Source organism: Chelonoidis abingdonii, chromosome 23, assembly GCF_003597395.2.
Source record: "Chelonoidis abingdonii isolate Lonesome George chromosome 23, CheloAbing_2.0, whole genome shotgun sequence".
In the NCBI taxonomy this organism is placed as follows: Eukaryota; Metazoa; Chordata; order Testudines; family Testudinidae; genus Chelonoidis; species Chelonoidis abingdonii.
Genome location: NC_133791.1, coordinates 12007877 through 12029258, shown reverse-complemented (window position 1 = coordinate 12029258; position 21382 = coordinate 12007877). Strand labels below are relative to the sequence as shown.

Below are 21382 nucleotides of genomic sequence, written 5' to 3'. Positions count from 1 at the left end.
AAAACCATCTCTCTCACACACACATTTAACCATGCTGTAATAGACTAATGGTCTCTTCTCTAACAACAGCCAATGCTGAATGCTTTACAAAACTAGAGAGGGAAATTTCTTCCTGATTTTGGTGATCATTTTAAACTGTGAAATGTGAGCCCTTATTTTGATAATGGCTAATGGCACCACACTGAGGATGATTACTACTATCCAATCTTGCTGAGTTATCTCCTATAGTATCCTGCAGATGAGAGTTCCACAGGTCAATCATATATAGCATGTTAAAAAAAAAGTTTCCACCTAGGCTTTTGAAATGCACTGATTTCTCATCTGAATGTTCCCATTTTGCTCCTGTCCAAAAGGACAGGATACATTTTCCTCTTGGTGCTGTCAGCTCTCTTCTATTCATCAGGATACAGGTATTATTCAAGGCAGGTTTGCAGTTGGAATTATCACTAAATAATACTAATCTTTGTGGAAGCTATTTAAGAGGAATTCTAATCTGCTTTTATTAGGTGACTTTTGGCAGTTCCAGTGCAGGGAGACAGTGTGGATGTGGAATACTAAGCAATGAGAGGTTAGAAGGGACACTTCAATCTGGTGGCTGTTTCTCCAGCTAATTGGATTCATAATCCCTTTAAGGTTATGATCGGAGTTTAGTCAGCTGGGACATTAGGAAGGTGCCCAATTAGTTTGAGATCACACAATTCAACCACAGTCTGCAAGAGACAAATAACAATTCCATCTGAAAATCTTCCCAGGACGGGAGACTAAGGATGTCACAGATATGGCTGTGGTGGATCAGCTCTCAGCACTTCACTTGCATCCTTGGAAGGGGCACTGGAATATGTGCCTTTCTCCTAACAGTTTCAGAACAGCAGCCCATGCCATCTCCAAACCCAAAGGATGAGAGGTGCCAGCATCTGGAGGGCGTCTGATAGCCAGCACCTTCTCACAGCCCCCTGCTCCTATCTAAGTGGAGAGGAACGAACTTGGAGATTCCAGTGCTCAGAAGGCAGGTTCTCTTGGTTACATTCACGCTGTGCTTGCCGTTTCTCAAGATTACTGCACTGAAAGACTGCAGCATTAGCAAAAAGCATAGTGGTTGGTTTAAACATTTTACACAAAATCCACATTAAATCACAAAAGTCTCTCTCAAGGAGTGTGAAAGTGTCTGATGGCAGCACAAAGGAGCTGGTAAATACAGCGGAACCCAACCTGCTCTTGTACAAGATCTTTCATGCCTTGCGGGAACAAAGCACAAGAAACAAGCCTAACCCAACATCCCTGCCCAGGCGCAGAAAACACAGAGAGCTTAAACCCACTCTTAGACAGCAAAGATTTGGGCCCAAATTCAGCATTGCTGTAAGAGGGTGTAACTTCAGTGCAGTCATGAGATAAACATTGATCAGTGAAATATTTTTAGGTCCAGTGCTGCCCTCTCTCTGGATCCCACTGACACCAGTGAACTTTCCATGCACAGAGCACAGACTGTGGCTCTATCAATGAGTATGAAAAAACGATATGGCTCTGAAAAAGGTGCCTTCAAGGTACTGCCCATTTCAGAAGGACTCTGCATGCACTGCTGATGGAGAACACTGATGCAGGTGGAATGAACCAGCATGTCAGCTGGGGAGGGAGTAAAGAATATCAATCATCACCAGCCAAAGTTAAAAGGCAAACTCTTGACCTGTTACTTTTCAGATATCTGAGGATGATGAGGTTGTGCAAAGAGCAGGAGGGGGAAAAACACCCAACCCCTACACATCCTGTTAGCAAAGGCAGAGGGATGAATCTGCCAGACCTAGTGGGCTTGTTAAAACGGGGAAGATTTACTACACAGAGCAGACAATTTTGCAGCCTCGTGTAACTTCCTTGACAGCATGTTAACTGCACTCTTGGAGTGGCCTGCGATCTACAACGGGGAGACTTCACCACAAGACCAAGTACATAGGAAACACAAAGCACAAGAGTCCTCACACGTGCATCTGACGAAGTGGGTATTCACCCACAAAAGCTCATGCTCCAATATGTCTGTTAGTCTATAAGGTGCCACAGAACTCTGCTGCTTTTACATGCTTAACAGCAAATTTTCAACCAGAAACAACATCAGAAAGGGTCCAGGATGCAGACTTGAGGCTGGTCCACATTTAAAACACTACAGTGGCACAGCTGCACCACTGTAGCACTTCAATGTAGACACTACCTACACCAACAGAAGAGGTTTCCCTGTCAGTGTAGGTAATCCACCTCCCCGACAGGTGGTAGCTAGCTCAGAATTCTTCCATTGACCTATCGCTGCCTGCATAGCGACTTAGGTCACGTTAACAATGCCATTCAGCAGTGAGGATTTTTCACACCCCTCACCAAGGAGGTTAAACAGACCTAATTTTCTAGTACAGACCAGGCCCCAGACTGGAGACCCCAGGACAGGTGGTCATATCACTTGGCCTCAGTGGTCACCCTGTTTCTTTCTTTTCTTTTTTTTTAAACCAGGAAGACAATGGAAAGAATGAGAGCCTGAGGGAATCATAGAGTATCAGAGTCTGAAGGGACCTCCGCAGGTTCTCTAGTCCAACCCTCTGCTCAATCCCCAACTAAATCAAGGAGGATGAGGTAAATGGCATCACCAATAGATTATTATCATTGATTTGTATTACAGTATCACCCAGCAGCCCTGATTTCTTGTTATTTCTCCTGAGCCTAAGTCACTGCATTCCAGACAGGCATGCCTTGCTGATAGTGCAGGAAAACAAACAGATTAACAGCCTGCAAGGGGAAAAAGGTATTTTAAGGTTACGAGCATAACAAAAAAAAAATCTGTCAGAAACCAACACTCTCTCCTCCTTCTGAACAGCTGAGGTCTTTCTCCTCTTGCAGTCTGGTAAATACATTCACCCAGGTGTGACTAGTTTTATGGCAGGCTTTGGGCTGGAGGGAATTTTTACAGCCCAGTCTGGAACTCAGCATCACCACTGACATTTGCCTATCAATGAACCTGCACCTCCAGCCACGCAGCCCCCATCGGGCAGAGAGAGCTAGGCCCTAGCCTCAGGCAATGCAGGGATGAGGTCAGACAGCAGGCACTGGTGGGGTACAGCTGATTGCTGCCATGAAACCCCTCTTGCACCTCCAACCCTGCAAAATCTCCTGCTGCTCTAGTCCTGGATGCCCCATGTGTCTCTGCTGATCCATCTTAAACCTGACCTGCAGCAATTCCAGGTCTGGGCCTATATTCCAATTCACCTTGTTCCCATCCAGCAGGCCCGCCCGCTATGCCCATCCTGGGCTCCCCTCACCCAGCAGCCACACACACGCATGCTGCTCCCCTCCTGGGTATTTTGAGAGCACTGAGTGAAATTATATTCATGAGCTAGGCATGAAGCCAGGAGACTCTCTTTATTGTCATTCACTTGACAGTGATTGGTACAGTTTATAGCAGATTGAAGTGTAAGGACCTGATAATGAAACTGTTTCATTTCCATCCCTGATTCAGCTGCCACCTGTAATGCTACAGCCAGGAAAGGGCTCTGGAAAGGCATTACAACCTTCCCCTTCCAGCTGGGCCCTGAAGCGATGCAGACCCCCGGACAGATCTGTTACTTGCAGGGACACGAACAGTGCAGCTGCCTGGATGTTCAATACACAGGTACAGCTTGTAGAGGCTATGGGTCCCAGCACTCAGATGCTATTTCTTGACCCGAGTGAGCCTCCACTCCACTCAAGATGAGCATTGCGCGCTGGGATTTGTAGTCTCCACAGGCTGCTCTTCCACGTTAAGGATGAAGAGGACCCTAGGCTGCTTTTGGTCAGTGCCCTTTGGGGAATCCTTACCAGAGTGAACTGAACTGATGCCCTCCACAGAGGGTTGTCCTGGAGGTAAGTCTTCATTTGTGATGTGCCCATTTTGTGGACTCTTGGGAAAACTCAGTGACCCCTTCCAAGCAACTCCAGTCCCCATTCCTACCATGATTCCCCATATTAATGCTCAAGCCAAACTATTCAGACTCATAGACTTTAAGGTCAGAAGGGACCATTATGAACATCTAGTCTGACCTCCTGCACAACGCAGGCCACAGAATCTCACCTACCCACTCACATACACACAGCACACTCCCTGTCACATTCCATCCCCCCCTAACCTATGATGAACAGGCTCAAAATGTGGCCTTACTTAAAAATCATCAAAACCTGGCCTGCAGATTCCACTTTTACCTTGAAATCCACTGTTTTGGAGATGCAAACTGGAACTAAAGGCCACCACACCATTGTGGTGGGATACACCAAAAATGAGTGAACTCCCCCTGCTGGCTCTTTGTTCTGCCCAGCCATGTGCATTCCTGCTGACATCACCCCAGTTGCTAGCACATAAACAAACAGTAGCTCTTGCGCTCCTTTAGAAAAAGAGGAAGGAGGGACATATTCAATTAAAAGGGAGTAAATTGGAAAAAAAGACGTTATTTTCTAGCTTCTATGAGTATATTTGGTCTATTTCCAAATGTGCTCATCACCAGGTGGTCAAACCCCTCCATGGAACTGGCCCTGCCTCCCTGAGACAGAATCTCTCCCCTTTGCAACCATGGCCTCTTATAACAGCTGCCTTCCACCAAAACAAACTGCTGACCAGTAAGGGAGAAGGTTCAAGCGTACTGGAGACAGCACTTTCATAGAGGCTATACTTAGGGCATGGCTGCACTTGCAAATGTAGAGCGCTTTGAGTTAAACCCACCTTCATAGAGCAAGCACTGCAGTCTGTCCACGCTGACAGCTGCAAGCGCCTTGGCATGGCCAGATGTGCAGCACTTGCAGCGGCCACAGAAAGCAGTGCATTGTGGTAACTATCCCAGCATGCAAGTGGCTGCAACATGCTTTTCAAATTGGTGGGGGGGGGGGTGGAATGTGACAGGGAGTGTGCTGTGTGCATATGGGTGGGTTTTGGGGGGGCTGAGAGCATGTCAGCATGCTGTCTTGTAAGTTCAGACAGCAGCATATTCCCCTCTCCCCTACCTCTCTCTCACACACACAGCATTCCACAGTAATGGTTTGCTTTGATATCCGCATTCGTGCAGTGATTCCAACTTAGTCCACATCAACCCCATGCAAGGAATCTTTAAAAACCCAGCTCCATGCTCATCATCCTGGACTTCCACCAAACCTGGACTCTTTCAGTCTTCCTCTGCCCTTTTGCTAGGACAGCCACTCCAGACCTTCCTTTTGGGGTCCAACCTTGCTCTTCCCCATGGGAGCTTCCAAAGACGCTCTGCTGGCTCCTCTGGAAGCCAGTTAGATGCAAGTGAGCAAGCTCCTCCACTGCTCTCCTTCCTTCTGCCCTTTCTGGCCCTTGGCTCCAGCTCAGAACCAGCAGGCATCAGCTTCGGCAAACTCTTTGCTGCTGCCTTCAGACCTCCCCCAGGAACCATCTTTCCTGTGCGACAGCTCTTACCTTTCAGTCTTCCTAATTAAACCAGTCTGCTCTGACTCCCCGGCAGCCTCTTCTCACCAGGCATGTGATAGCCCCCAGGTCCGGCCACACCCTCTTAATTAGCCCAACTGGCCACCCCTGGACTGGAACAAGAGAGCTGAGCCCTGCTTCATTAAATGGGCCAGCTGCCCTGTTACATTCCCCCCCACTGCTCCTGCCAGAATAGCTCCCCCTCTTCCTGTAACCCTGACCTGCAAGGTTCCAAAGGACCACGGCAAAGAAAACAGCCTGGGTAGGAGATTCTAGCACTGGGGGGTGATTAATCCTTTGGAGAGCCAAGGGCAGATCACATGGGGAAGAAATCAACTCAGCCTTGCCTTAGTTTTCATTGTGCGTAATTAACTGCTTAGTTAAAAACTAATTTAAGGGAGGAGAAAGGTCAGCTGGAGAAAAGTGTGACTTTTTTAGGGCTTTATTGAGCTCCATAACATAAAACAGCCAGTGAATCTATAGCAGGGTCACTCCCAGCCTTATTTATCCTGAATGGAGCTGAGGTTTATACAGACTTAGAAATCTCCTGTCCATGGGTTGAAATATGACTTTACTGTGGCACATAATGGCCAAAGTGTCATAGCGAGGGTAATTTATTATCCACTGGAAGTCACTACATCAGCCATAGAGACAAGAGATAACTGTGCTCAGGGACATGGTTTATTAGCCCCTCTTTCTGATCCACCTGAACTTGAAAAACTGCCTATTAGCGTAGAGCGCGACGGTGCCTCATGGCCTTATTGAAAACAGAGACCACCCAACATGCAGTTAATTGGCTGTTTGCTTGTTGGACAAAATAGGCAGCAAGTTTTGTCTGTTTTACAAATATGTTAACAAGTTTTGGGACACATGTAGCTTGTACAAATCTAAATAAACACATACGGTTTATTTCAGAAACAGGCCATTACCCATGGCACAAATCAAGTTGCTGGCAGGAAGATTTCTCCCTCTTTCTTGGGAGATGCCTTTGCAAATTTACCAGCAACAGAACTGCAAAACTGGCTGGGTTATTTGGCTTTTCCTGGCAAATGCACAAAGGGCTAGGTTTCCCAGTGCTTCACAGCAAGAGGTTTCCCCAAGAGCTCTGGATCCAACACGATGAGTGCTTTTGCACAGCTAGCCTCTTTTGGTGCCTAAAGAACTGAGCTCCTCTGTCCAAAGCAAGTAGCATTAGCAGATCTTATGAGAGAGGCAAAAAGACTGAAATAGAGTGAAATTCCGCCTTCCCGCAAAAGCTTGAGCAAATGGGCTTTGTGCAGGATCAATCATTTGGGGTGACAGAGGAGAAAGAGAATTCATCCCACTCCTCAAGCCCAGCCAAGAAGCAGGTCCCAGTCCTGAGCTGCCACTGCTGCCTATAATATCAGCTATGGTCCACTACAAACTTCCCCATCTCTACTATGTAGGGTTGTGGCCACTGGATATTCACTTGCACACTAACTAACCCTCTCAGTCCCCTTGTGCGGTTCACTTAGAACTGTAACTGTTTAAGCCTCTGTACCTAGAGGATTTGTAATCTTCCCCCTTTTGCCAGCCCTGCCAAAAACATTTTCTTTAGCCACGTGCCCTGGTTAAGTCACATGCTTTGCTATTTAAGCGCTGAATCACCATTTTGCTGTACAAAGCAGGCAATCGGTGCTGTTAGCTCTAACCTATATGAAGCATTCTTTCTCTTCTCCATTTTCTGCCACCAAAACAAAGGCACTGCTTGTTCATTTGCCTTCAGCCAGGGCCTGTGTCAGGAGAAATATGGATTCCTGTGTCAAGACTGAATAACTGATTTGTAAGTTCACATGAAAGGGACTAGTCACTTTCCTTCCCTTGTTCTCAGGCACCAGCACAATGGCGCAATATCGGGCTGCAAACTCGGCAGGTCCGTCTGATTAACGAGCAACACAGGGGGAAGCAACACAATGGTGTCATGAATTTTTAATGTTTCAAACCACTTTGGCCTCAGCAGGGATGACAGCAAATCTGGACAGAGCAGATGGTGTCAGGATGGGTTTGGGTTTGTTTTTTTTTTTTAAAAGTGAAAACGTTTGGGTCTGAGCAAAGGCTGCAAACTTCCCTTTGGAAACCTCTGCTGATCTTTTTCCCCAGGGGCTAACCACAGCCTGGAATCCGGGACAGATTTCCACATGCAGGGCTGTTTCCAAGGGAACAGAGGAACTTGGTTTCTAACTGGCTTTGTGTTTGCTATTTAACAATCCTTCAGTGCTGGAGGCCAGCCATGCTTCCTCGGAGGATTCCAGGTTCAGAGATTCAGAAGCTCTCTACATCCAAAGGCTCAGAAGCCCTTTCTACTCCCCTCTCAAGACCTGATCCAATGTCTTTTGAAGACAATGGGACCTTTTCAACTGACTTCAGGGGGGTTTTGGATCATACCCCAAACACTTCTCCATCAGAGAGCACCCAGTTGGTTGCTGAAATGTCTGGATTAGGACATGGACAGTCATATGATTTAGAAGGCAGGAGAGGCAAGTATAGACAAAGGAGGAGCAGCACAAGTTTTTAGAGATTGCACTGGAAGAAGATTTGAAAGAAAACCCAATAAACAGGTTCACTTTGGATCTTATTCAGTTACACACAGGAGCAAAAGGCTTATTTCAGACAGTAAAGCACGGCTGTTACTCTTTGCAGAGCTGATCTCTATGTTTTCTTCAGACATACAGCCGCAATAAGCCAGCTGTACCAGGGTTTTATTAAGCCTTATGAATACTTTAGCAGACCTGGGGAGCTATAGATTTTAACCTGGCTAGATATTTAGCTCCACCTTAAAATGAAAAATCTCAAAAAGTCAGAGCAGCATTTCATTCCTTAAATATGTAATTCCAGCTAGAGCAAAACTCCAAGAACAAAGCAGCCAAAGGTGAGTGAATTAAAAGTGATCTGAAGGCAAACTACCAGGAAAGGGGGTAGGCTAGTGATTAAAACAACAGACTGGCAAGGAGGCTTCTTGTGTTTTGATCCCCTTCTTCACACATGCTCCTGTGTAACTGTGATGAAGGGACAGCGGCTCAGTTTACCCAACCATGAAATGGGGCCAACACAGACTAAGCTCCGAGGAGCACTGTCAGAGTTAACTGATATTTGGAAGGGTGCTTTGAGATCTGAGGGTTAAGGCAGCTATATAAACACAAACTCATTTTACGGCACCTACACAAAACCTGTGCAGATACTGCACATTGTTTTCGCACAGGCAGATATATGTGTATCACCCATGATGCACCGCTTGCTCACACTCCTTTGTAAGCTTATTCCTCAGAGTCTGACCTGAATAAGCTTATTAAGCCATCAGTGGCAAAAGCTTTAAGAATGCAAGGTAGGGCTGGATGGCTCTCTTCAAAGGTACATTTCCGCCATCGCCTGCCAGGGCACGTCTGTCACTACTTAATCCTTACATTAGAAATTAATCTGCAGTCATTTAGCTGCATCACTTGTTTACCCCAGAGGAGACTCACGACTTCCCTCATTGAGACAAGGCTCAAATCAGCAGCCGTTTTCTGACCTCTCACTCTTAGAGCCTGAATTTCTTTGAAGACAAAAAGACAGCACAGCCATGCTAAAGTGTGTGCATATGTCTCCATCCACCAGGGCCCTGTATCTGTCGGCTGCAGAACTGTGCTCCAGAATTCAAGCTTTTATTTTCTAGCTGCAAAGAGAACCTTCCCAATTTGCAATTTGAAGGGAGAGCAAACGGAGGCACTGAGCTTAGTCTGCAGATAGCCTGAAGCAATGGCTCTGAGAGGGGTGAACCGCCTCATTCGTCTGACGATGATGCAGACAGACCAGCTTTGCAAAGCACTTTGAGGTCTATTGATGAAAAGGGCTGTATAAGACCAAGGAATTATTATTAAAATATTATCTCAGCAGCAAGTTAAGTCTGAAGACTGATGTGTCAGAACTGGTAACTATGACATTGTTGGTCACTGAACACCCAACTAATATCCCTGTCCCACAAGCCCAAACTTCCTTCCACCCCTTCCCAGGTGCCCACAACCCCAGCTGTCCCTTCCTCAAAGGCCAAAGCCTCCAGTTCCCTCCTGAACCAACTCTGCAATTCAGCCCTGCATTTCCAACACCAAGGTCTGCAGCACACTGAAAATTAAATACTATGGGGCCATTTAAGATAAACTGAACAGTATATCCTGTTACACAACGAGGGGGATACACAGTGCTAACTGTATTATTCATTCTCATATTTAATTTCATTAAAAATCAGTTAATTCAACCAACACTGCAACAAGATATCCAGCGCTGCCATGCTAGGGTTGCCGCCAGATGCAGGAATCTTGTTGTAGAATTTGTCCTGCATTTGCGTGGAGTACATAAAGTCTTGCCTTTCATGAATCTTCCCAATGGCACAGTCCATGTGTGTGTCCTCACCTGAGGCCCCAATCCTGATCCATACACAAGGACCCCAGTGGGGCTCTCCACAAAGTCCTCCCCACATGGACCAGGCCGTATGTAGTAAACATCATGAAGTCTTGGCCCTAACTTGTAGGGTTTTGCAAAGCGCTTTAAATAGGGTGACAACACTGTGGGAATGATGCATTGGAGGATTCCATAAACAGACCTGCTGCTGTCCAGGAGCACCTACCCCTTCAAGCTGCATGACTGTGGGAGTCCCTTTGCACCTGCAGATCCACATTCCCAATTTGAAAATGATCCTCCTGCCACACACAGAAGGCCATCTTGGGAGCATTAGCTGCGGATTCGCTGCTCTGTCATGTTCTCTCCCCCTCCGGGTGAAAGCAACAAGGCCTAGCAAACCTTACAAACAGTTGGTGGCTTCTACACGAGCTGCTTCTCTGCATCCAGAGTTTGTTTCCCAAGCCCCATAGTTCTCATCTGGATCCAAATCTCACATACAGCAACACTGTGCAGGGTGTTTGGAGCTGGGATTCTGGGTCTGCCTGGGAGGAAGATATAGGAGGATTCTGAACCTTCCCAGTCTTCCTATTTTGGTCTGGGTCATCTCATCCCCTATATGTAACACCAGGCTACACTCCATCCCAGCTCCCCTGATTGTACCGGTACAGCAGCAGCTCAGCCTGGTCTTCCAGCTTTTAGACTAGGAGGCCTATGTTCTGGTTAACTGGGGACGCCCCACTAGTCTGTATCCGTTTCCCTTCCCCTTGAGCTTGAGCAGATGGAAGAGGAGGTGGGTTCTGCTCTTAGCACTCCTGAGTCAGCTGTTTTCCCTCAATACACCAATGTCATTAAGGCTTTTCAGTTACAGGCAACTTTACCATCATTATCCAAGAAAGAAGTTTCCAAAATGCAATGTACGTACGATCCGCTGAGCATTCTCACCCCTTTCCAACCTACAGAGAAATTCTCGCAATGAAGGAGACAAAAGCAGGTTCAGCTGGGCTAGGAGTCCAGGATGCCTTCTCAAGTGACCCCACTCTAGGCAGCGGTGAACTGGCATGGTGAATCCCGATCATAAAGAGCAGCCATTCTGGTGCTGAACAGAACCAGTTCACTGAGGAGAAGAGCAGCTTCTCCAGACATCCCCATCTCTGCCCTCTGTAGAATGAATTGTGAAGGATAATTCGGAGGGAACTCTGTCTGCTTCATTTTGTGCATGGAGATCACAGCTGGCAGGATAATACTGTATCATCTAGATGTCTTAGGTACCTATATGCCCCCCGTTATTATACAATAGTGATACTCACAGTGCGGTTCACAAGCTGCAAGTGGCTCTTTGCAGCACATGATATTAAAACACTGAGTGATTTAATTATTAACCATTCTGCGTTATTAGCCAATCAGGATGCTTTTACTTTGTTATGATCCAGTTGTAGTTGATAAAATAATAATACTTCGTCAGTCATTTTGCTGGGGGAGTTTTTATATTACAGTATATACATACACACACACACTAAATATTTCCCGTGCCATGCTGCTTCAAAATGAATATATAGTACTATAGTAAGTGAAACCATGGATTCACACTGCTGAGACTCTTTTAGGTAATGCTGATCCCGAATTTGGCTCCTGAACCATTGAGGTCTGAGTATCATAGCCATAGAATATAGTTAGTCTACCCTACTCCAATGATTACGGTACAACATTGCCATCTTCAGGCAACTTGCAGAAATGCAGCCCCTATCAAGGCTGAAAACCTGAACGCTAATGGCACAATCTAGAAAAAAGAAGGAAGAGTCCTTGTGGCGCCTTAGAGACTAACAAATTTATTTGAGCATAAGCTTTTGCGGGCTACAGCCCACTTCATCAGATGCATGCAGTGGAAAATACAATAGGAATACACACACACACACACGTTGCCATACCAACTCTAAGGAGACTAATTGATTAAGGTGAGCTATTATCAGCAGGAGAAAAAAACGTTTGTAGTGATAATCAGGATGGCCCATTTCAAACAGTTGACAAGAAAGTGTGAGTAACAATAGGGGGGAAATTAACATGGGGAAATAGGTTTTAGTTTGTGTAATGACTCCTCCACTCCCAGTTTTTATTCAAGTCTAATTTAATGGTGTCCAGTTTGCAAATTAAATCCAGTTCTGCAGTTTCTCATTGGAGTCTGTTTTTGTAGTTTTTTTGTTGAATGATTGCGACTTTTTGTCTGTAACTTACAATCTAGGAAGAGGCTGCAGGGTCCCAAGAAACTGGAGAGGAGAGGAAAAAGCTGGACCATGTGTCTCACCCTCTGCTCCAGCAGGCAGAAGCTGGAGTGGACCAGGAGTTGCTGAGTCAGCACAGGACAATGACAGGCACATAAGCAAAAGGCCCAAACTGCTATCTGTGCTGGGAGAGTCTGCTGAGAGTGCAACAAACCAGGCTCTGCACTCTCATGAGAGACTTTGTTCAGGTTTCCTCGTCACTGGGAAAGTTCTGAGTTCAGCTCGGCCACACCTGGCTGTTACATTTTGGAGGAGAACACAAACTAATCTCAAACGTCTAAGATGTGGGGCTTGACTTAAGATACGCATTATAGAAAGGGTGGCAGGCATTTACCATGCTTCACTAGCTCAGTACTCTCCTGTCCTGGAGACGCATTAACTGAAACACTGCTGCAAGGACATGAAGCATCAGCTTCAGATGCAAGAATCTTGGAGTTAAGGCTTAAATTCCTCCCTAAACTCACTTGAATAAGCTTAGCTCGTGTAGCTCATACAATGTGCAAAAGCATCCCCCACATCTCAGTGCAAAGGTGCTAACAGGAATCAGCGCTGGTAGAACTGGCAGCTTGGGCAGTTAGCATGGAGTTTGGGTGCAGGCATCAGATCCTTCAAATTAATTGAGATTTCTGTGATCTGTTCAAAATAAAGGGGAAAACATCTGATACCTGTTCAAACACACTGAGATGCATCTCTTCAAAACACCAGCAACTAACAGCTCCCAAAGATTTATTTAGAGTTTGGGCAATGTCACGAGGCGGTGGGATACCCCACAGCCCCACGGAGGGACGAGCCTCCCCTAGCACTAACGTGGGCAGAGTCAGTGGGTCCTGCGCCCGCCCCCCAGAGGTCACGGCGCAGGACAGGAAGTAGAAAAGCCAGGCTGCAAAGTTCAGTTGAAAGCCAGCCGCCGAAAAGGCCAGATGCCTGTGGCTAGCTCTGGTTTGGGGAACTCCGGCAGGCCGCGGCCGACCCGAGGACTGGTCGGACCAGCCAAACCTACCCCTCGCCAGCTACCCCGAGGAGCAGCCGAGCCTACCCTTCACTAGTTACCCAGAGGAACTGATGGTGCTGGAAACCGCCGAGGACACCAGCCAAACCCAGATACCTTACGAGGGGGAGTCCGGAAGTAGCCCGGGGGCAGCTGACCCTGGCCTGGCCACAGCAGGGCCAGAACCAATGTCAGTGTGTTGCGGTCAGGATCCCCACTGATACAGCAGCAAGTCTGTTGCTGCTAGGGCCCTGGGCTGGGACGCAACGAAGCGGATGAGCCTGTGTCCCCCCTGCCACTCCACTCACGGGTGGCAGTCTCCCCCTCGCACCAGATGCTCAAAAGCCTGAGCTCCTGACTGTGTGTTTGCTGCCCCGCCCTGACCTAGGGCCTGGGCTTGTACTGAACTATTGGCTCAGCCTTTGCTTAAGGGCCTGAGCTCCTGACTGTGTGTTTGCTGCCTTGCCCTGCCCTAGGGCCAGGGCTCCTACTGAACTATTGGCTCAGCCCCTGCCTAAGGGCCCGAGCTCCTGTTTGTTTACTGGCCAGCCCTGACCCAGGGCTTGGGCCCAGAGCGAACTATTGTGAGGTGGTGGGCCGAGCCTCGGCCGAGCCCTTCTATGGGCAGATCTATCCTGCAAACATTTGAGGCATGATCTGCTGTATCAGCAAAAGGCACAGTGAGTGCAGATGAGATTATACCAGCAAGGATGTCCTTTTGCTTGCTGGAATAAGTTATACTACTAAAAGCACAACTGCATCTGCACTAGGAGCTCTTGGCCAGTATATCTACCGGTCCAACTAGATCAGCAAAGCCCTCCTCGAGCAGAAGTGGGTCTATATTACATTGACTTTTACTCAACACTCCACAAGTAGAGTCCGTCCACACTTCATTTGAACCTTACGGCCACAGCAAATTGTAAGTCAAGGGTTTATCTATGCTAGAGGGTTTTAGTGCAGGTTAACTTATGGCCAGTTAACTCGAGTTAGCCAATGTGTTTGTACATGCTAGTCTGGACTCCACAAATGTGTGTGTCTGGGAACAAATGTTTGTGGAGTGCACAGAACAAGCACATACAAACATGTTCTTTCAACTTGAGTTCACGGGCCAGTGAACTCAAGTTGAAAGATTTTAGTGTAAATGAACCTCTAGTAGAAAAAGTAGTGCAAACCCTATTCCTTAATTCCTGTTCTCTTCACCCATCTCCTTACAGCCATTGCATGGTTACAGTCCGTCCAGTGGCACATGTGATTTTTCTAGCCCCTCCCAATATTTAAGTCATGCCTTTATAGGGACTCTTTCTCCAGATGCCCATGAAATGAATAAGATTAAAGCCACTAACATTTTTTAAAATGCTTCCTATCTCCATTCCTTTTTATTTTGTATAACATCCAAACTCACTTCTTGCATTCAGTAGCTGACCTAGTTATAACAGCAATGACTGGCGCAGAATCCAGCTACTGTGGCGATGTGGCCAAATAGTCACCTAGATAGTTCAAGGAGAAAGGAACCAAATATGCTCTCTACCTGCTTCCCATCAGTCTTGGGCCTAGTAAGGTTTTGTTTTATATGTCATTTAAACCTCCTTCGACAAGAATTATTGTATTGCACATACAGGGATGTAATACACAGTACGAAGGTATTGTGTAAATGGTATTACAGCAGAAGTTCCATTAAACTTAACCATTCACCAACCCTTCTCTGGAAAAAAGCGAAGCCATTTGTGAGAGAGCAGCAGAAAGGTCCCACTCCTTTCCCCAGTGAAAGGGCTTGTCTGCGGTTAGATTGGTTTAACAAAGGTGTGATTTTAAACCCTGTGCAAGAGGCTGTGTACACAGTCTTCAGTTTAAACCAGAATTTTTTCAGTTTATCTTAAATCGATTAGGAATGGGTTTAAGCCAAATTGTAGTAAGCCTCCAGTTTAACTAAACCAATGCAAGTCTGTAATGTAGCCAAGGCCTTAGTCAGTGACAAAACTCTCATTAACTTTCAGGACAGCGGGATCGGGCCCATATTCACATGCAGGTGGGTGGACAAATAAGTAAACTTGGAAGAATTAGATTATCATCAGTAAATGTTGGTAAAAGTCGATTTCACCATACATACAAACCAACAATACCTATTTCTATAAATCATCTAAATTTACAGATAGGCAAAGAAAGAAAAATGCTGTTTGAGAACTTAGAGAGTGATTTGAGGGTATGTGTGTTGTATATTTTACATGGGATGTTGACAATTTGTGTTTTACTGGTTATCAACCTTTAACTTTTTGAATTTCAATGTCTGCTATCATTAAATAATTATTGTCCAGCTCCCTATCTGACCCGCCCATAATTTCCTGCAACTGTGAACATTTAAATCAGTAGAAATTAAAAAGTGCTTAAAAGCCATAATTTTGCACAACTGTACGAATGTAAATGCTAAGAATAGAAAAAAATGCTTAAAATAAACATGGATCTCATCAGTCAAAATTATAAAAAAATAAAAATCTGTCAAGCCTAATAGATAAGGCACGCACATATTTTTTGCTCTCTTAGGCGCAAAGTGGACAAAAATCCAGCCCCTAAACTTAGAAACGTGTAAAATGTCACAGGCTGAGACTTCGCCAAGTTCAACCTCAGGCACATTGTCACATCTGCCTTAGGAGCGAAGAGCTTCTGATGAAAAGGATGACAAGCCACCACTCATGGAGGAATGTGTCTGACAGCTCCTTATTACAGAGCAGAGCAGTCTCATTTCAAGGCCATTAGAGGACTGAATAAACTTGCAGGGAGGCAGGGGGAGAAACTCAGTCAGCACTCTAGCTATTAAAAACAAAAGAATTTAGGAAGAGCCTTCCTCTACCTGCTTAATGACTCCATAGGTCAGGCCTACATTATAGACCTGTATCAGTTAACCACCACCCTTGAGCAAGTTATACCAACCTAACTCCCGCATATAGACAGTGCTCTGCTGACAGGAGAGGTTCTCCTGTTGACATAGCTACTGCCTTTTGGGGAGGTGGATTAACTCCACCAATAGAAGATCTCCCATTGGCGTAGGAGCGTCTTCACTTACGCGTTACTGTGGCACGGCTGCACCGATGCAGCATTTTAAGTGTAGACCTGCTCACAGGAAGTACTATTTCCTCCAAGACAGCTGAGCTGCAGGCCCCAGCATAGGCTGAGAAGGGTACGATGCCACAATCGTCTTGTAAAAATTAAGCTTGCCCACGCGTGATCATTAAAGACCCAGAAAAGGGTGAATTCCGAGGCAGATTAAATGGTGTGAGAGATAAATTAGTGTACATGGGTGGAACTTTAACTGAGCTAGCGAAAGTGAGTGTGATATCATGGGGCTGTAACCAGGCTAAGAGGGCTCGAGATCAGGGGTGAAGTAGAAACAGTAGCCAACAGGAGAAAAACCAGTCTCCACCCCAGCTACAAATCTGCTTTCTGCTCCAGGCAAGTAAGTTACACCCCGATCCCCACTGTTTACATCACCTTTTCATTTGGCCCAGTAACCACAAAGCACTTCATAATCCCTCACCATGACAGAGGCAACAGTAAAGTTTAGCACTAATAGTGCTTTGCATCTTCATAGTGCTGTTCACAGAGCAAGCCTTCAAACAGCCCTTAGAAGGACATCAGGTAGATTAGCCCCTTTTCATATCTAAGAGAAGCAATGGCAAAGAGTTGTGCCTAGAATTACACAGCAAATCAGCACTAGAGTTCTTACTCTTAGTCCCAAACTCCTTCTTCTATACCACGCTGCCTCTTGAGACATAAATAAGGGATTAGCCCCACTTTTTATAATCTGCTAAAACAGTTATTTGTGGGCTGTGAAGTTAGACTGTGAATCACGCCGAAGCATCTAATGACAGCAGCATTGTGCTGCACGTAAAAACATATGTCCCTCGAGGCAGTTTTCCCCACCACAAGGGTTTACAGCTCCTGGGCTCTGCTGCAGATACATATAATGCAGGATGGAACTCGGGGGCACTTTAAACCAGAATCAACAAAAGGAAAAATATAAATGAACAAATTCCCAAAGACCTCCTGTTCTGGCCAAACCCTTGCATTCAAACATGCAAACCTTACACACCAGCCATTAACGCAGCTTAAAGGTCTCTGCCCCAAAGCATCCCAATAGCTTGTATGAAAGAAAGAGCAAGGAAACCAGGCAGGAGAAACATGATTTTAGTGGCAGAATGACACTGAAGAGGCTCAAGTGTTCCTGGGTAGGCATTAGTGACCACAGCTACTCCAGAAAGCTTCCCAATAATCCTTTACCCTGGTTTGTGGCCCAGATGGGAGACTGGTGGGGGCAGCATGCTGCCAAAGGCCTGTGGGGCAAATGCGACCACCTAAAAAATTGCAAGGAAGTCAGTAGTGGGGACTTTGATACAGGAAGAGCAGGAGAACACGCAAGTGTTGATAAGCAAGTTTATCTTTATTAAAAAGACAAAGTTCAATTGAAGTCTGTCTCAGTATTACAAATGCTCAGGCTCAACAGTACCCTGCATAGAAAGCTGTATTCCAAAGTAGACTCTGTTGATAGATTAGATCACCAAAACCTATTAACATCTGCCCTCAAACATATGTTTGCCCTTTCAATTGAACTGATTATCCCTCAACATACAAGGACAGGGCTGCTTGGTTCACAAGGGGGCTCTTATGGTCAAAGGCACCTACCTCATGCGTACCTAGGGTGTGTGCTTTCCAGTGCTTCTATGTCAAAGCTTTATAGAGGAGTGTCCATAGGAAACATTCTCCCAGAAGATCCAAACCCGGAGATGTAACACAGAGCCGTTTAAAATAATTAGCCATGGCCTGTTAAAAATGGAACATTTACACACCTCACTGAACCTCTGCCTGGGCGAGAGGAGAGGTCAGGAGGCCATTTAATACATATGATGGCCATTTAATACAGATCTGCTCGGCTACCAGCAGGGACTCAGCATGCAGCAATACAGCTTATCGCAAGAGGCTGAAAAGGCCTATGATCAGAAGAGGTGCTGGCCATCCAATATCCTCAGTTCACAAGACCAGTTGCCTTAGGGTTTGTCTATATGGAAAGTTTTACCAGTGATGCTAATATAAACCCCCATGTGGACACACAAGCCTGGTTTTTGTTTAGCTTAAATCCTGTCCCAAACAACATAAATTAAACCAAAAAGGGGCTTCTCATACCAGAATAAGAGCATATGCATGGTGTAATACTGGTACAACTTTGCTGGTTTAAATTCACCACCTTATGTTATACCAAAAAGATCTTCCCATATAAGTAAGGCTGGAGAAGCAGAATGCCTGAGAAAATACCCAGCATAGATATAGCACTTCTTACTTTCAAAGTTCTTTATCAAATGACATTAACCCCACAACACCCAGTGAGGTAGGCAACGGTAAGCTCCATTTTACAGATGGAAAAACCAAGACACAGAGAAATTAAGTGGCTTGCCCAAGGCCACTGGGGGGAAACAAATGAGATGGTTAGGATTAGAATCCAGGCATTTCCAGCTCCTTTACCATACACAGATCACCCCACACCGCTAAGACTTCCAAAGTCTGCTATGTATGCTGCTGCTTATGAATGGAAGCAGTCTGCACACGTTTCCTTCTAATCCTTGCATCTGTAAATCACTTGGAATGCCCAAGAAAATGGCGCCACAAACGCATGAAATGGGTCACCTCTCACTCCAGCTCTGGGGCAATAGCACCAGTCTTTCCCACTAGCAGACAGACTTTCTAACCAGGAGTCTTTTCCCTTTTTGGAAGGAAGAGATCAACCATAGTGTTACGTGTTGCTGTTCCATCGCGGGCCATTTCCGAGACTATTCACCATAAGAGCTACAGCTCTCAAATTTCTTGTTCACATTCTGCCTGTCAGAAGCAACATGGCTTAGGGAACATGCATAAAAAATTGCCACATCAATCCCCATTAAACTATAGCTATGCAAGAGCTAGACATATCGTCCTATAACAAGCAAGAACAGGGCACAGGATGTATCTGCTGAGAGACCTACAAACAATACAACCCTGGGATTAACCGGATCAACCCACTCCATCTTGCAGAATGGGCTCTATTAGGAAATAGCTCTCTCTACCACTGGGGTTGATTTCGCCATCAGTCTGAGAGACAGAATGTGCTTGGCAGAAGGCAGAGTTGGTTCTTTGACAAATGCTCACCACCAGCCCATTGGAGCTTTAAGCCCGCACTGAAAATAGGAAGTGTGCATTTTCCCAGAAAATCACTGCCAAGTATTGCTAGATGCCTCTCTCCCTCCAGCCGAGATCAACCCCTTCTGACTGGATTTCTAACCAAAGCCAGGTTCTCTACTGTACAAAGCAGCAGACTGGCTGCTTAAACCAGTCTTGCCTTACTGTTTTCCCTGGGCAGCCTGGAGCGAAAGTCTGATCCAGGCATCACCCTATTTTAATAACTGAATCTGAGGCTGGTGAAAGCTGTCACCTGCCTGCTAAGATTGCTCCCAAGTAACAGTGTCCAGCTGTGAAGCAATCACAACCGGCAGCTAAGTCACCAGAAACCATTTGAACACTTTGATGCCACCTATATAACACCTCGGTGCCAGTTCCATTTTATACTTGTTAACTCCTCCATTACATGCAGCACTGAACAGCAATCACCCCTTTTGGGTGAGTAACCTCTCATTGCCATAACACGCCCAAGGTGGATATGCCACACTGCACACCCTGCTGGACTTTACTGATCACAACTAAAAGGCTCCTTGTGTCCTGTTAATACCTTCCCCTCGGGCTCAGGAACACTGTGCTCCTGGCAGTCAGAGTTCTAGAACAAGGTCTAGATCAAGTCAATCTGGACATTTCAAGGGAGTCCTGCAAAGAGCCCTTACATCAACACTCGCCATTTCACACAGGGAATAAAAATATCTCCCAATGAAGAACAGGGTTCAGTGACCATGGGGAAATATGAGTGAGAGCCAAAACAGACTAGGTGGTGAGGATGAAGTTTATCAAGAGGAGTGAAGTAGCACCATCTGCTTTACCGTGATGCTGACAAAAATAAAACATTCATTGGCAACTTTCATGTGTTACAGCATAGGGGTGGAGCTGCTGAATCCCCTTCATGTTGTACGGGGATGATTCACAGATCGGGGAAGGGACAGTTCACATTTAAGGCTCAACCCTGCTCTTACTGAAGTTAATAGTGAAAGTCCCTTTGAAATCAATGGCAGTAGCATCAAGTCCTTGAAATGTCTGTCTGCTCACATGGTGAATTGCAATAAGCACCGAGAGAAAGCCAGAGACACAGTCAATTCAACCCTCTTTCCAGAGAAAAAGTTCCTAAGACACCATCGGAAGTCTCTTGTACAAGAGAAACTGCTTATCTCAACACGACCAAAGCCCATAAGATTCACATGGAGTCACCAGTTCGAGTCAGCCTTCTTGCTTTGGCCCCATCCATAACAAACTTCCCACTTGCACTCCAAGCTCTGGCATTAACACTCAAGTCATGGGGCTACAGCAGCTCTCGTCATTACAGTTTGGGCAGCGTGCCTGCTGGTGCTAGTATAATACCAAAAACATAGAAGAGCCCCAGCAGGAGGTTAAGCTTGGCTGTCCGCTGGGGAATTTTGTTGAAGCTCTGGCTCCGGAACTGCCTCTCCAGCGAAAAGGCCATAGGAATGGTAAGTAGTGGCAGCGCCATGCTGATGGTGTAACGTGTGGCCAAGATGCAGAAAATCAGGTACGGCAGGAAGAGCAGCGTGTTGTAGAGCATGTAGGAAAACGTGGGGCCAATGAGAATAGCCAGGGTGACAATGCCTGCCTGCCGGTCAGACTCCATGTCCCGTGTGTTGTTGCTGTGCAGGATGGCCTCAGTGCTGAGGGCTAGTGGGACAGCATATAGCAGCGGTGAGACAGACAGATAACCAACCTGCACTGCATGGGCAAACATGACAGCCAGGGGCCCAAATGTGATGAGGATCACCAAGTCACCAAGTGCAACATATTTAAATCCAATTCCTGTGGCAAGAAACAAGCGGAAAACAAGTGTTACCAGGTGAAATTCAATTTATGGAGGATAATAGATGTTACTCAAACAGAACAGCAGCTCCTACAAAATGCGCTAAAACAGCCAACACAAATACAACTAGGACAGGGCTACACATGCTCTTTTATTGCCCCAGAACTGAGTATTATTCTCCCTTTCCAAAGATGACAAAGCAAATACAACATCTGCAATTCTCCAGTCTCACCCACTGAGCAAAGATTATGAGGCAGATTCCAGTTACCACCTGAAATACTTGTTTCATAAGC

At 46.0% G+C, this 21382-nt stretch overlaps 1 protein-coding gene across 4 annotated transcripts in view; it reads right to left on the bottom strand.

The window, feature by feature from the left end:
- The window catches only part of UBIAD1 (UbiA prenyltransferase domain containing 1), a 90082-nt gene that overhangs the window by 66274 nt on the left and 2426 nt on the right, over positions 1–21382 (bottom strand). For 3 of the 4 annotated variants that reach the window (XM_032775438.2, XM_032775437.1, XM_032775439.2), the window contains exon 3: positions 17516–21088. In XM_032775438.2, coding sequence (XP_032631329.1) covers positions 20601–21088 — 488 coding nt within the window. In that variant the 3' untranslated portion in view covers positions 17516–20600. Of the gene's footprint in view, positions 1–17515; positions 21089–21382 lie in introns of those variants that run through there. The other variant, XR_012654760.1, reaches the window with a different exon arrangement.